This window comes from Mustela nivalis, assembly GCF_964662115.1.
Source record: "Mustela nivalis genome assembly, chromosome: 14".
NCBI lineage: Eukaryota > Metazoa > Chordata > Mammalia > Carnivora > Mustelidae > Mustela > Mustela nivalis.
Genome location: NC_139033.1, coordinates 6,424,641 through 6,440,605, shown reverse-complemented (window position 1 = coordinate 6,440,605; position 15,965 = coordinate 6,424,641). Strand labels below are relative to the sequence as shown.

Here is a 15,965-nt window from a genome sequence, read left to right as displayed (position 1 = left end):
TCTGGAGGGCAAGATCTGGGTCTTCCTCGTTTTGTAGGGGCCGTTCCTGTTCCCCTTTCAGTGCCTGGTCTGGTGCCTGGTGCATAAAAATGCCGAATAAATACTACAGACAGGGAAGGGCAGAGAAGGACAGACAGAGCAAGGAAAGGCAGAAGGGAAAGCCATCACATGCCACTGGTGTATGGCATTGAATCGTCTCTGTCAAAAGGCTTCTTGAAATGATTCCTGCTTTTTTACAAATGGTATCCCCTGCTGCTTATGAAATGCAGGTGTGTCCCTGTCGGCGTCCCCTTCTCGCCGCCCTCCCTCCCAAGCCCCGTTGCGAGGACAGGACAGGGTTTGGGCTAGAAGAACACCAGACTTGCATGGCCCTCGCCCGGGGAACTGTGGGGGACATATGTCCCCTTTATGAGCAGTTTTGTTGTTTCCTTAATGGACGTGTCATGTCCCCCAGCAGCCCTATGGGGCAGATGTGATCCCAGAGCCTGTGTGACCCGGGGATCAGGATGCTAGTCTTCCCTGAAGAGGTGGGCTAGACTCCTGCCTGTGAACACAGTCCTTCATCCATTTCAATGGTTCACTGAGCTACTGTAATCAATTTAGGAGAAGCTGGCTCCAAGCAGACCAACCCGCCTTTCTCTGGTGCATACCAGCTTGCTTCGCAATCCCTCTGAGCAGGACACAGCCTTTCCTTCCTGAGGGCCAGTGGTGTGTTTTAACAACCCAGCTCCCAACCTCTGACGGAGGGAACGTTAAAGAAACACCAACTTTGGGCCAGGTGTTCTTACATAACCTGTTTGCTCTGAGCAACAGTGCCATGAAGGGTGGATACCATCACGTCCATTTCAAAGTTAGGAAGACTGAGGCTCCGTAAGCAGCCTGATCATACAGACAGTAAAGGGCAGAGTGAGAATCATTCACTCATTCATGCTCCTGAACATGACTGTCTTCCCTCTTTGTGCCAGGGGCTCTGTGAGGTCCTGGCCATGTGTCATAAGACAGGGCCAGAATTCTCTCTTCAATCATCTCTCTTGCAAACATTTAGCATGGAGCTCACCAACCAGGTATGTGAACCCACCTCTCACTATTTTAAGCATGAACATCTCTCCTCGGCTGCCTCTGAGTGGATGTGACCTGGCTCTTGGGGCCTTGGGTTGGCAAGAACCCCTTTCTTTCCAGAAGTAACTTTGCAGGTCTATGGCACAAACAATATTTACTGAATGCTTTCTATGTGCCAAGTACATATGTGCTAGCTCTGGACATACAAAGAATGAACAACACGGACACAGCCCTACCCTCAACCAGTTTAAAGTCTGTCAGAGAGACAGGCAGGTATGCTGCCCAACACATCCTAGTTATGTGATACGATATGACAGTAGAGGATAGGGTGTAGCACTTTGGACCTGAGAGAAGTCCCGGAGGGCTTCCTGTAGGAAGTGGCAACTGAGCTGAGAACAAAGGATAAATGCGCAAGTGCGTAAATTCGGCTATATCCGAATTATATATCCGAATGTGTATATCCAAATATAGCCAAAGTGCGCAAGAGAGATCCAGGCAGGAGCAAAAAAAGGCAGTTCAAAGATGTGCTGATTGACATGCATGTGGCCCGCCCGAGGAGTAGACATCTCAATGTAGCTAGAGGTCTGGGTGTGAGGAGGGACACAGTGAGAGGGCTGGAAGGACCGATGGGCAAGGGATGGTGCCATTTAGCCTCGTGAGCCCGGATTTGCCCTGAGAGCAAGAGAGAACCAAGGAAGGATTTTAAACAGGGAGGTGAAGGCTAGATCAGCATTTTGGAAAGCCCCCCTCTGGCAGCAGATAGCTAAAATTAAAGGGCATCGCTCACTCATTATCTCTCTGACTTCCTCCCTCTGTTTTCTTTTTACCAGCTCACAGCATTAAGAGTTCCTCAAGGCTTCCTGCACAATCACTAAACCAAATCATTGCCCCCTTTCCCATGGGGCTTGTTTTGTTGAATACCCCAACCAAACAGTTTTGTCTCATCCTGGTTCCCTTGCGGTCTCTCATTTGGGTTGATGCTTCTAGAAATGCCCCCATATGCTCTCAGTGGAGGATATCCTCAGTGGAGGATAAAACACTTCTTCCCCTCCCTGCTGACAACTCAGTGAGGCTGAGCTCTTTGGCCCAAGACTGGGTTAGGGAAAACCACCACAACAGAAATGAACAAGGTTGGAGGGGAATATTAATGTATAAATCATACTGGAAATGTCAGCCAAATAATGAACAATGATTAGAAAACCCGGCACTTTTCTCCATAGGAGGATATAGTGCAGGACAGCTGTGCATTTATTAGCTGTTGGAGATGTCCCCCTTCTCATCTCGCAACTTCTGCCAAGAGAGGAGAGAGTGACCCCAGAGTCTTCTTGGCTCCCAGGCCCCAGAGGTGCTCATCAAAACACAAAGACCAGTTGGCCATCTTTCAATTCAAGAGATGGGGAGAGGGTAGCCAGCTGCGGGAAGGAGGATGAAAAGATGATCAGCTCCGGTCCAAGATCTGGTTGAGAACATTCTGCCTCGGGGCTAGCCTTTGTGGCTGGCCTACTGTGTGACAGGCCCTTTGCAAAATGCTTAAGAACCTGGGATCTCGAATCATAGAGGTGGTTTGATGAGCAGATCTACCTACTGAGAGACTCTGGCTTTACTCCTGAAGACCAGCGTTTCCTCATCTGTAAAATGATGGTGAACAGACCCTACCTTCCACGATTGTTGCAAGGATTACATGAGATCATGCATAAAAGTGTTCAGCAAAATGTCCCGCATTTAGTACACCCTCAACACATGTTACCATGGGCGCCATCATCATCCCATTCAATGCCCACCTCGGCAACCAGTAGACTCACAATCCCCCTTTCCATACAACTGTAACTGGATGCAAAGTTTTGCATGTACTAGGTAAAAACTCATAAAAGGGAGCACGAATTCCCATTATGATCGTTGCAAAACACAGAAATGTTTCTATTAATGGAAAAGTAAGTCTGGGCTTTAAGCTGGTGATCTCTGAAACGCAAGCTCGTAATTATATCCTGCCAATATCCTGTGCGTCGAACAAATTCCTGAGGCTTTCAGGAGCCTTGCAGCAGCTGTGACATCAGTGCTGATCACCTCCCCAGTGTTTCCAGGGTTCGGAAAATTAGTGCAGCCAGTGGCTCAAACCAACCGTGGCTTACTTTTTCCTCTTAGCTAGCTCATCACCTGTGGCCGGAGTCGCTGTACAAAGCCAGGACGTTTTCAGATCAAACATTATGTTTTGAGGCAAAAACTCAGGTTAGAAGATGCTATAGGGCAAGACAGGAACTGAGAAGAGCGGAAAATCCAAGTGACTAGGTCCAGTAATGGAGCAAAACTGAATAAAGTAGTGCACGGCTCATTTAAATAAAAATTAGTAAAGTGACAGCTTACAGAAAAAGAAGTGGAAAGAATGTCCAGCCGGGCTGCTGGGGAGGTACAGAAAGGGCATGCAAACAATGGAACAAATCGGAAATCCTGTGCTGCTTAACTCAGTTTTCCAAGCTCACTCTTGACCTTTCCAAGAAAATACTTATGGGTCTCACCCCTCCAGAAACAGGCAGTGACCTAGTTTGGAGCACATGAAGTGCTTTTATTTGCAGAGCTCTGCCCCGACTCTCCTAGGTCTTCTGCAACATGGGACTTTCAGTGCTAAATCCCAGGCAAACTGAGATGTTTGATCACTATGTTGAATATTTCAGTAATGGTATTCTAACGCTGACACTCCAGGACTGAATGATGTGTGCCTCAGTCCCACTGGTTGGCGGTGACTGATTTGTTACATAAACCAGCTGTTTTCCGCTAAGGGTAACTTTGCTCCCCCTGGGGAGATCTGGGAAAGTCTGGGGACACTTCTGGTTGTCACAACAGGGGATGGGGTGTGTATCTGTGTGTGTGTGTGTGTGTGTGTGTGTGTGTGTTGCAGGGTTGCTCCTGGCTTCTGGTGAGTGGAGGCCAGCCATGCTGCTCAGGATCCTGCAAAGTCCAGGACAGCCACCCAGACCAAGAATTATTTGGGCCCAAATTTCAACAGTGCTGAGATTGATAAACCCTGATGTAAATGCTTGAACATGTCCCCCAAGAAGTGGGATGGTTTGGAAAATCCCAAAAGACCAATGGGGAACAAGTACTACAGAAAAGAAGGGAAGGTGCTGAATTTTCCAGAACTTGAACCTCGCATCAACCCACGGAGGGGATTTAGCGAGTAGGTTTCTCTTCCCACCTTGCATTAACAGAAAATCAGTTTCTACAACTAAATAAATGCTGAATGATTTATTGAAAGATTCTGATTGGAGGGAATCCCCAAGCCATTAATGTGATTGGTGCATTCACATCACATGAATGGTTCAGCCTCATTTTACATCAGAGAGGTTTAGAAACTTCCCTAGAATCACACAGCTGGGAAGTGGAAGAGCCAGGACCCGAACTCAGCTCCTCTGGCTCCAGGGTGTGGATCCTGCTGTCGTTTTATGGTAAAACAACAACGCTGGGTTCCCTAGATGCGGGTCCTAAGATGGGTGTTCTCCTGAGCGATAGATGGAAGTTCTCCAAGAGAGGCCGATTCCATTGTAGGGGGAGCAGAACAGGAAATGGGGGAGAAGCTAAGCTAAGATGTGGTTTCAAGTGACTCTGGTCTCAGCTTGATCCGTATGGAGCTCTGGACCATGAATTGGATCACAGAGGGGGTCTGCCCTGAGGCAAGCTAGCTGGCCTTCTGTATACCTACCCCAGTGAGTGCCTGGCTCTGAGCCAGTGGGGGAGGGGGAGGATCCCCGCCCCCCCCCAACAGGCACCTTGGGGTGAGGCAGCTGCAATTCCCCAAGAGCAAACCTCCAGTGGAGGGCTCAGGTTTGAGATGTTAGTAGCGTCCACAGCCACTGGTAAATGAGGTCCCTGGATATACATCCAGACATACATGGGTAGGGGAAGGCGGTGCTCTGTGGTCACTGACTTCATCATCCTGTCTTCAAAGTAGAGGAGTGAGTACTCCTCCATGGTCTTCGAGAAAAATGAGTCATAGCATCTACAATGCATTCTGACACCCAAGCCCCTCCCGTCTCGGACTGTGAGAGCAGGTGACTTGGAGAACATCAGAACCCCTGGCTTCTGCCTTGCACTCGACTGTCAGAAGGAAAGGCCACCCTGACCCCAGCACTGTTCTCCCCAAGGCCTTGGGCGACTCCCTCCAGCAAGATGACAGCTCCAGCTTCCGAGGAATGGGGCTGGAGGGGGAGTGAGCAGTCCTTACTACCCAGGCCTGGGGCCCCAGGTAACAGCGCCCACGAGTCAGAGTGGCAGGGCCCGGTACTGCAGCTGCTGGCAGAATCAGCGGTCTCTGGACCAAGCCCCCTGCCAGGTACAAGCAACTGCAAAATATGCTCAAGTTCTTCTGAGTCCTGATCTAAGCTTTGCCCATGCCGTGTCCTTGCCCAGAACACCCTTCCCCCTGCTTCACTTGGCTAAGTCCCACCCCTCCCTCAAGACTTCAAAGGCCTCCGGGAGGGCCTCCCCTGATGCACATCAGGTATCTCCCACCCCCATCCCGGTGTAGCCTGGGCATCTCCCTCTGGAGTAATAATTAACCTACTGGTTCACCCCCACCCTAATTCTAGATCCCTGTTCCTCACTTACGCTGCAGTGCAAATCTGACCCCTCTGGGAGGCTTATTAAAAATGCAGGTTTCTAGGCCCTATCTCCAGCATCTGGGCCAGGAAGTCTTGGGAGGGGCTCAGGTGGGACAATTTTAAGCAGCCGTGTCTCTGACGATGCTGACCCAACCAGAACCACAGCACACTCTAAAAAACAGAGTGGGGAGGAAAGGGGTTACAACACACACAGGAGACAGACAATTCAAATGCTTCTCCAATGACAGTTTTGAAAGATGTCCCCTCCTTTCCATACCCAGTCCCTGCAGTTAAAAACAAAAAACAAAAAACAAACGAACAAACAAACAAAACGCTTGGTTCAAACTCAAGTTTCCTAGAGCACAAGCCACCCGAATTCACCACCGAGCACTTTTCCTGCAAGAAATGCAGATAGGAGTGGCCAGGTTCCCAAGGATCCAGACCTCGGTTCTGCAGAAACCTGTGGAAAGACCTCGAGAAGGAGGAAAGCTGCAGATAACGCACGAATGAGAGCTGGGAAACCCATCAGCATCTTCCTGCAGCTGAATCCACAGTCATCAGACAATACGGGGATTGTGCTGACATCCGACCACTTAGAACGAAACTCCATTCCGCGCTCATGAACCTATTAGATGAAAAGTCCTCAATTTAGATAACTGCAAATTGCTTTCTGAGCATAATTTCCTATTAGTTTGCTAATCTCTCTATTCAGAACGCCAACAAGACAGCTGATGATAATTCCGGAGGAAGTGGCCATTAAGCCGAAGGAGGAGGAGAGGGGGTTAGACATTCGCGAGTATCCTGGCTTCCTGGGTAGGGGGGGTACCCCAAAATTAATCCATAAATTTAGTAACAGTATTTGCTTTCATGTATGATGTTCTTATAATACACCAGGTACCGGGGGCTGAGCTTTTTACCTTACTTACCCCACTTAGGGTTTTGGGGGGCTTTTTTGGTTTTTTTGTGTGTGTTTGTGGTTTGTTTTCTTTTTTTAACAATCTAGTGAGGGAGATATTATTTTCCTCTTTTGACAGAAGAGGAAATGGGGCTCAGAAGTGGTCACATGACTGTTAGTGGAGTCAGGATTCAAATACAGGTGTATGCGTGTGACCTACAACCCCGGATTCCAATCATGCCTTATCTTTTGGCTTATCACACAAATACTTACTGGATGAGATGATGATGAACAAGACTCAAGTTTACAGAATGAGGCCAAGAGATGAAATAACATAGAAGCCTAAAAAATAGTTAGCAAAGATTGACCCATCTATAAAAACAAAACCAAAAACAAGAAAAAAACCAACCAAACAAACAAAAAACACACAAAAACCCAAAACAAAACAAAACAAAAAAACAAACAAAAAGCCGCCGCTACCACCAACAAACAAAAAAAACAACAAAACCCAAAAAGCAAAACTCACCTACTGAAATGTCAGGCTGGAGAATAAAGTTTGATTTTGTCAAATTGCTACTTTCATGTAGAGCAGTGGTTCTCAAAATGCGGTCCCAGGACCAGCAGCACCAATGTCACCTGGGAACTTAGCAGAAATGCAAATTCTGGGGCTCCACCCCAGGCCTGCTACATTGGAGACTCTGGGGCAGGCCTAGGAATCTGTGTTTTAACAAACCCTCCAGGGGATTCTGATGTCCACTTGAGTTTGAGACCCCTGATCTAGACAAAGAAAATCAGCTCTACAAGGAATTTGGAGATCACTCAGAGCAGTGCTTCCCCAACCTTAATGTGTACAAGAATCACTAGAATAATCTTAAAATGATACCACACGTCTGGGCAGGGTCTGAGTGTCTGCATTTCTAACCAGCTCCCAGGTGATGCTGATGCTGGTCCAGGGACCACACGTGGAGACACATGGGTCCAATCCAATCCTTCACCCAGCAGGTTTCTGGCAATAACAGAACCACCAATGCTCTAGGTTTCAGGGCAGGGGTGGGGGGAGGCACTGTCTTCAGGGCAGATTGAAACTCACACCTCTGAGATGCTTTAGGACAACAGGAAATGACTTGTGCCACAGACTACTACTTTTCCCAAGTTCCCATTGGAGTGTGAGATCTCCCCTGGGCACTTTCATTCAAAGCCTAGCCCTTCCCCCAGCCCATCCTTACTCCCCTCCCTGCTTTGTTCTCCTTTGCACTTAGCATCCTCTGAACATAAAGAATGACCTATTTCGTAGGTTTGTTGACTGTCCTTCCACTCCCCTGGCATTGTACGTTCCCCAAGGGCAGCGCTTTCGTGTGTTTTAGTCACTGTGATTTCCCTTCAGCCTAGAACCGTGCCTGGATTATAGTAGGTGCTCAATAAAGAGCTGAGCAAATGAACACCCCCCCCCCAAAAAAAAAGCTGCTTCCTGGTTCTTGGTGCCACTGCTCTGCACTGTCATCTATCATGGCTCTTTACGCACACACTTCGGTTCTACCGAAATTCATTTCTCTATAGGTACATCTTCCCCAAGTTCTGTTGCAGCTACACAAGCACAAAATTGCTGTAGTTACACAAATGTCAAAAAACTGGAAGCATACTGGACCTTTGGAGCAACTACAGGCTCTGCTTCCACCATTCTGGAAGTTTCTCTAAGAGCTGAGCAAATTGGTGAGATCAACAGTGCAATCCAACCTCGGTTGAATTCTGCTTCTTACACCCCAGGAGCCATTTCTGCACCAGGTGGAGTGAGGAAGAATGTTCTTTGACAGACCATGGTCATATGGGGTGAGAACATTTCACTGGCTCCTTCCCACAGCCCCATGGAAGGGGCCAGCATCACCCCCACTTTGCAGAGTGGAAAACTGAACCCCAAGATGACGGATAATTTGTCGGCTCAAGCTCATACAGAGAATGCAGCAGTGGGACTGGGACTCACATTCAGTTCTGGCTACTTCCAAAGCCTGTGCTTCTCCCCCACTTTCCGATCCCTCCTCCAACCTTCCCCGCCCCCCACCCCCAGCAGGGTCTGAGTCTTTGTTCATTACTCCTAGAACCGGGAGCAAGAGCAAAGGCCTCCGCAGAGTTCCGCCTCTCGGGCTGAAAATTAAAACGGCTCAGGATATGTTCAGCCTCACTGACTCCTGGCTGCGTCCCTGTCACCTAATTACCCCACATCAAAGCCTCCACTCCGCAGGTGTGAGGATGTGAGAGCTGCCGCTTCCCTCAGAACGCGGTGTGACTGGTGTGAGTACGCAAGGATGAGACAGGCCCCCTGGGGGCAGCTGGTGTGTGGGGAGTATCAGTGCACCCGAGGGCCTGGCCTCAAGCCTCTCAGAGTCAGAAAGGCCAGGGTCACCATCCCGAGGGCTCCCTCACCTGAAAGCCAGGGTCTAGAGGGCACCAAGGCAGTCATTCTGGACCTTTGCTCCCCACTGCCCCTTATGCCTGGGAGCTTATGGCCCCTTATGGCTAATTAATCCTCCCCAACTCCGGGAAGGAAGGGAACTCAGCCTTACCTCTGTTACTCAGGTGAGACACCCAGGCAGGGGGAGAGTAAGCGCTCGGCACCGCTGCTGTCCCCTCCACCAAGGGGCAGGGATGTGCGGAGGCCAGAAGGAGCCCAAAGGGGTGTGGCCAGCCTGGGCTGGACAAGGAAAGAGAGATTCCTACATCCTTTTCAATTGAACCGTTGCTATCAAGCAGTCAGGCACTCTCACGTGGCGTTCTCAGATATAATTAAATATTATTGACAATCTTACAGGAATTGGACCAGAAAAGTATTTTGCAGGAGCAAGGGAGGCCAGGCAGAAAGGCATTCCCGACCTCTGACAGAGGACAGAGCTCTGAGCCTGGCACTGTGCTGTGTCCTTGAGTCCTGATTTGTTGGATGCTAACTGCCACATCAGGCAGGAAGAAGGATTCTTCTTTTTATGCAGATTAAAAAAACAAAAAACAAAAAACAAAACACACAAAACATGGAAGAGAAATGTGGGGTGACTTGTCCAAGGTCACAGTTAGAGAGGAACAGAGCCAGGATTTGAACCCATCTTAGTCTGACTACAGAGTCCACGTCGGACATTTTTTCTGCCACTTTTCCTGCCTTTTGCCAGCCACAAGCTGGCACGTGTGTGCAAGTGGGGGAGCTTTGCAAGGTCGAGCTTTCCCGACCAGAACTCAAGACCAACATGATGCCACTGAGGGGAGAGGAGTTAGGGGTCGGGACTGTGTGACCTCAGGCAGGGGGCTTTTCCTGGCTGAGACTCGGCTTTCACATCTGTAAAACACGGAGAATCAGGGTACCCTCCTCGGAGGAGGAAAAACAAAGGAGGAAAGGACTTCACAAACTCTAACTCAGGAATTGACAAACTACATGTGACGGGCCAAAGCCAGCCTGTAGCATATATTTGTAAATAAGGTGTTACTGGAATAAATAAATGTCTCACATCCGTTCGTTGACATACTGTCTGTGGCGGCTCTTCTGCCACGGGGCAGAGTTGAGTCGTTGGGTCTGCAGACCCTAACGTGTTTACTATTCAGCCAACTGGACCAAAAGTGGACCAACCCCCGATCTTAGAGGCTACAAATGTGCAAATACGGCGGTGCCTTGGCAAACAGTTTTCCACATTTCCCACATCATCCAATGGCTCTGCTGCTTCCTCCAACTGCCCCCTTGACCCCTTCCCCAAAGGTAGAGGTTCCCTTAAGACAGGGTTCTGAAACATGGAGCAAGTGATCCTCCAGAGATCCAAGAAATCAAACCTCTATAAGCTACTTCAAAGCCCAGCATGGCTCCCGTGGACCTCAGACACCACGGAAACATTTCTGGATGCAGCCACTTACTTGCAATTTTTACACTTGAGACCGAAAAGCATTCCTTTCCCACAGACTGTGCACGTCTGAGACATCCAGTACTTGGTGGAAAACCTGTGGAAGAGAGACAGAAAACGTTCAAGGGCAAGGTCGTGGTGACCGGGCTATCTCTACAAGGATGAGCTGCTTCAAGAGGAAGCACACAGGCCCGGGATTCTAGTCTTGCTTCTTCTAAGACGTGTGACTTCATCAGGTTGTCCAGACCACCGGAGACTTGGTCTCCCTGTCTGTAGAGTAGGGATGATAGCCAATGTCACAGGTGACTGTGGGGACCCAACGGGCCATGCATGTCAAGGGCCTCCCACCGCCTGGCAGGTAGTAAGGGCTCACTCAACTGGGCTGTAACTTCATTATTACCTGGACATTCGTGACAAGTCTTGCCTGGTGCCAGGCTATGTGCCGAGTTCAGTACTGGGATGGGGCGATGGATGGGGCTAGAGCTGTCCTCAGAGAACCACAAAGCAAGGTGGGGGCTCCCAGGAACCCACCCATCACCCCCTCACTGCCAGTCACATCATCTGGGACACTTTGATGGGGGCCTACCACCCCCAGAAGAGCTGAGGCTTCAAACTTGAGAAGAGGGTCCCCAAAGTGAAAGCTCTTGTAGGCGGTGAGCTCATCCTCCTCGCCAATCACCACCGCTTGCCTTGCGGCAAACGCAAGGCAGTTGGGAGGGCTCCGACAGACAGCTAGAGAGAGGGAACCATCGGGAACAGAAGTGTATCACATTAACTTCCCGGGCTCTTGCTGCTACTGGGGTGCTTTCTTCCTTCAAGAGATACCAGGCAGCAGCGGGGCTGGCCCCAGAAAAGTGCTGAAGGTTGCTGGGTCAGAGTTAATTTTCATTTTCAATTTTTGCCACCTTCTGCAGGAGTTGTATCTAATCTCCTCTGCCTCTGAGTGTCAAAATGAAAATCAGAAATGATTATGTAACTCGGTGTTTTGAGAACTTTGAGGGCAAGGCTGCATCCCTCTGCGGTACCAACATGCTTGATTTGGGTCAGTCACCCTCCGAGCGGGACCAGCCGCAGCCCAAAGCCTGTGTATTGAAGCAAATAGTAATATTTGGAATGGGGACTCTTGTGACTGAGGAAATTTCCTCTCCAGTTCTGGACTGGGGGGTGGTCCAGTCTTTTTCTGTCTCTTCCACGGGGCCAGCAAGTCTGGCAGGCCCTACCTTGTGCTATTTGGCAGCTCTTGGGGATGAAGAGAATAGGCTTGTGGTCCCCCCTGCCGCCCTGCAACCAGCCCACTGTGTGGGGACGGCGGGCAGGCAGCACGAGCCTTGGAGCCTAGAGTTCTCTTTCTTTTCCAGTCCTCTCCCATCTCTGGGATCAGCTCTCTCTCCTCCTGAACTCTGGCTGGGGTGGCTCTGAGGACGGTGGAGGGAATGGGATATTAATTTCATTTCTTCACCAAGGCTGGGGTGAGTCTAGGTCTCTTCCTCTTGGCATGGAGCCCGGGGAGAAATACAGGGTGAGACAAAAGAATAATAGGGCATCCCAAATCCCGGCTCCTCCAAGAAGACCTTTCTAATGCCCAAGATCATGACTCTGCCTCTGGGAATCAGGATCTGAGGACGAGGTAGATACAGATCTAAAACACTCTAGTCGCTAGAGCCGCGGGAGGAGCGCCGCGGGATGAGGCCGAGCAAGAGGGCGAGGCTGCGCTAGGGGGAGGGTCAGTCCAGGGGTGAAGCCGAGCCAGGGGTGCGGCCAATACCGGATGAAGCTAAGCAGGGGTCTACTGAACCCACTGTGGATCTGAGCCAGAGATGGGTTCAAACTAGAGGTGGAGCTGAGCCAAGGGTGTGGCGGACTTAGGGGTGGAGCTAATACGGGGTGTGGCCTATCCAGGGGTGGAGCTGAGTCGGGGGTGGCCTATCCAGGGATGGAGCTGAGTTGGGACGGGACCAATGAGGGGTGGAGCTGCGCCAGGGGTGTGGCCAACCCAGAGGTGGGACCAACCGAGGGGTGGAGCTGAGCCAGGGGTGTGGCCAACCCAGAGGTGGGACCAACCGAGGGGTGGAGCTGAGCCAGGGGTGTGGCCAACCCAGAGGAGCAGTTGTGCCCGGAGCAGTGGGGAAGCAAACAGACAGGGCCGTTCTCTTTGATGCCTTTCTCGCTGCATCTCCCGCCTGACCATGGATGAGTCTATCACGTATTTCTCACGGCTTCCTCCACCGTTTCCTCATTTAGTCTTAACAACTATCCTGTCAACATGTTTCTTTCAAAAACTGTTGACAAGGTGCCATTCCGGGAGAGTGTGCTCGTTCCGCCTGGCCCCGCACCCCCAATGGCGATCCGTCTGCCCCCGATACTGCCTCCACCTTTGTAGCCCCGCTCCCAGGTACCGCAGTCTGTTAGCCCTCTAACCCTACACCGGACCGCAAGCTCCACAAGGGCGCAGGCCCTAGGTCTTGCGCGGTGCTGCTACGCAGGCACAGATATGCTCTACAAACACCAGCGCAAGAAATCCATGAATGAGTGCACAGGTCCCTCGGCTACTTCCCAGAGGCCTCGGTACAAAGAAAACTCTGAGCAGCAGTGACCGAAGAACACCGAGTGCGAAGTTTAATTAGCTTGTAGGCACATCACTTAGTCGTCCAGGGCCTCAGTCTCCCTGTCAAATGGACATGACCACGCTTGTGCTACATACCCCCACTGAGCTTATGGGAGACTGTGAGGATAACGACATAAAATGTAGAAAGTTAAATCTGGAAAGTTAATGAACTTCTTACAAGGGATGTTTAGTAGATACAAGTCTCCTTCCTGAAAGGACAGACGTACCCCTGGGGAGGTTGTTGCCACGGACCCAATAGGGCTGGAGATCTGGACTGACCTAAACCTCAACAGAGAGTGAGCACCTCTGAGTTCAGTATGAAATCTTGTCTTCTGGGAGGGGAGACCCAAAATTAGGAATGTAAGGCACTTGTTTGACAATGGTACCGTTTACTGAGTGATTATTATATGCCCTTTGCTTGGCACTTGGCATATATTATCTCATTTGACCTTCACCACACCTACGGGTAGGCAGAATTACCTGATGAGAGAACTGAGCCTCAGAGAGGGTAAGTAACTTCCTCAAGGTTGCAAAGCTTTACTAGCCGGGATTGAAACACAGGAAAGTCGGACTCCAAAGCTCTGGCTTTCTAACCATTACTTGCTGATTTTACCAGGGCCAGGTTAATAAGATGCCACAATGAGGTTTCGCTTGGCAGAGGAGAGAGGGGCATGACCACACAGGAGCCAGAGCAAAATGTCTGCCCAGCCTTTCCCCACTCTGGCGGCCGAAGATCCCAGCCTTCACTGTGCTGGGAGGTGGCCCCCCGTGCCCAAAGGAAACCAGCCTACCTGTGCTTGATGGAGTTGCCGAGGTCTCTGCGAGGGATCTGCGGGGACCAGCGCGGCACGGACAGCGTGTCTGCAGGGAGAGGAGAGAGGAGAAGAAGAGCCCGTTACACAGAGGGTCAGAGGTTGGGGTGGGCTCCAGCGCCCTGGGAGGAAGAGGAAGGCTCGCCGGCTTCAGTGACCATCAACATCATTCACCAAACCGAAGCCAAATGGAACACTGGGTTAATGTGTTACTTGGACTGAAGCAAGATCCCCTGAGCAGGGCAGCTAGAGAGTGCCGTGAAAGAAGCCAGCTGTGGCAAGAATAAAAATGAGTATCGCTTCCATTTATGGGGTGCTTAGTGTGTGCCAGGTATGTGGCAAGTGACTCACATCCTTTCATTCATTACATGCTCAAAACAATCCCAAAGAAAGGGGTGGTTAGCATCCCCACCCTACAGACAACACCATTGAGGCTTGGAGCAAGGAAGTCATTGGTGTAAGGTCATACACCTTGGAGAATGCACAGCAGCTGTGAATCCAGATTTGAGAGACTCGAGGGCACACGCAGAAATGTGCGCAAAGTTCTAAAATGGTAGATTCCAAATGTCAGGCACGGATGCACCACTTTTCCTGTTTTTGTTCTGTCCCGTAAAGCCCATAAAATTATTTACTTATTATCTTAAGGTAACCCTCTTTGTTTGTTTAAATACACTTATTTTAAAAGCACGCTCTATATTGAAAACTAATGTCACTTTCTGTATATTGTCACTGATTCTTTAAAATATGTGCAACCACGTACCACTTAAACTCATGCTAAAATAAGTGGATGGAGAGCCACCTGGGTGCCTCAGTTGGTTAAGCATCTGAGCATCTGATTCTTGATTTCAGCTCACGTCATGATCTCAGGGTTGTAGAGTGAGCCCTGTTTCAGGCTCCGTGCTGGGTGTGGAGCCTGCTTAAGATTCTCTTCCCCTCTCCCCACTTCTCTCTTAAAAAAAAAAGTAAGTGGATGGGTTGAGGAGTGAATGCAAGAGTGAGTGGATGTATGGATAGACAGATGGATAAATGGATTGGTAAGGGATGGTGGATGAATGTTTGGAGAGGTGGGTAGACGGTCAGATGAGCAGGTAGATGGATGGATGGGTAGGTGGGTAGTTGGATGAATGAATGGATGGATGGATACATGGATTGGTAAGTGGGTGGGTGGATAGATGAGTATTTGGATAGTTAGGTGGACAAGTGGTTGGATAGGTGGGTAGAAAGATAGGTAAGTAGGTAGATGGATAGGTGGGTAGGAAGGTGGTCGGAATGGTAAATGGGTGGATGGGTGAGTGGGTGAATCGATGGATGGATGGTCAGATGGATGGATGGAGGGAGGGATGGATGGATGGATGGATGGTCGGATGGATGGATGGATGGATGGATGGTCGGATGGATGGATGGATGGTCGGATGGATGGATGGATGGTCGGATGGATGGATGGATGGTCAGATGGATGGATGGATGGCCGGATGGATGGATGATGGAGGGATAGGTGGGTGGGTGATGGATAGGTAGGTGGGTGGATGAATTGGAAGGTGGGTAGATATATGTACAGATGGATGAAAAGATGGATAGATAGACTGATGGATGGATGGGAATGAGCAAGAAACCATAAATCACATGGACTTCAGACTGGAGGCTTATCCCCATCTGGTCTTTCTTTTCATGCCTTAAACTAAACCCCGGGGACTTCCACTAACGCTCCACCTCACATCCCTCCTCCTCGACCTCGAAGGCCCCGAGGAGATGTGTGAAACTGCAGCAGAAATGAAGCTGCACTGCGTGTGAAATCTGCACCAGCTAGGCAGAGAGGAAGCGAGTGGCTGACCAACACACCAGCTCTCCTTTCGCAGGCCAGATAGATGGAGCCAGCTCCCTGTTTTCGGAGCTAACACATGCCTATCCCATTTTACACAGCCATTGTTCCAGAGTGGTGTGTTCCCTGGGAGCTGGTCATGTCTGAAACGATCAGAGAGCATTTAACCTCCAACCCACTCCCTCCTCTCTTCTGTCTAAGGCCACCATTCACAGCCATCTGAAAGCTGCTTCCAGGAACCCCAATTCTGCCCTTGTAAAGCTGGGACCCTTTCTGGGAGAGCTAATGATTTTCCAAGCCCAAAGGGCAGAGAA

General features: G+C 50.0%; 1 protein-coding gene across 4 annotated transcripts in view; it reads right to left on the bottom strand.

Annotated features, from left to right (window-relative positions):
* KSR2 (kinase suppressor of ras 2) overlaps positions 1-15,965 on the bottom strand; it is a gene marked incomplete at its 3' end in the record, with an annotated part of 402,908 nt that overhangs the window by 97,155 nt on the left and 289,788 nt on the right. For all 4 annotated transcript variants that reach the window (XM_082699771.1, XM_082699770.1, XM_082699772.1 and 1 more), the window contains exons 6-7: positions 13,812-13,881; positions 10,429-10,512 (exon numbers count right to left, since the gene is read on the bottom strand). In XM_082699771.1, coding sequence (XP_082555897.1) covers positions 10,429-10,512; positions 13,812-13,881 — 154 coding nt within the window. The remainder of the gene's footprint in view (positions 1-10,428; positions 10,513-13,811; positions 13,882-15,965) is intronic.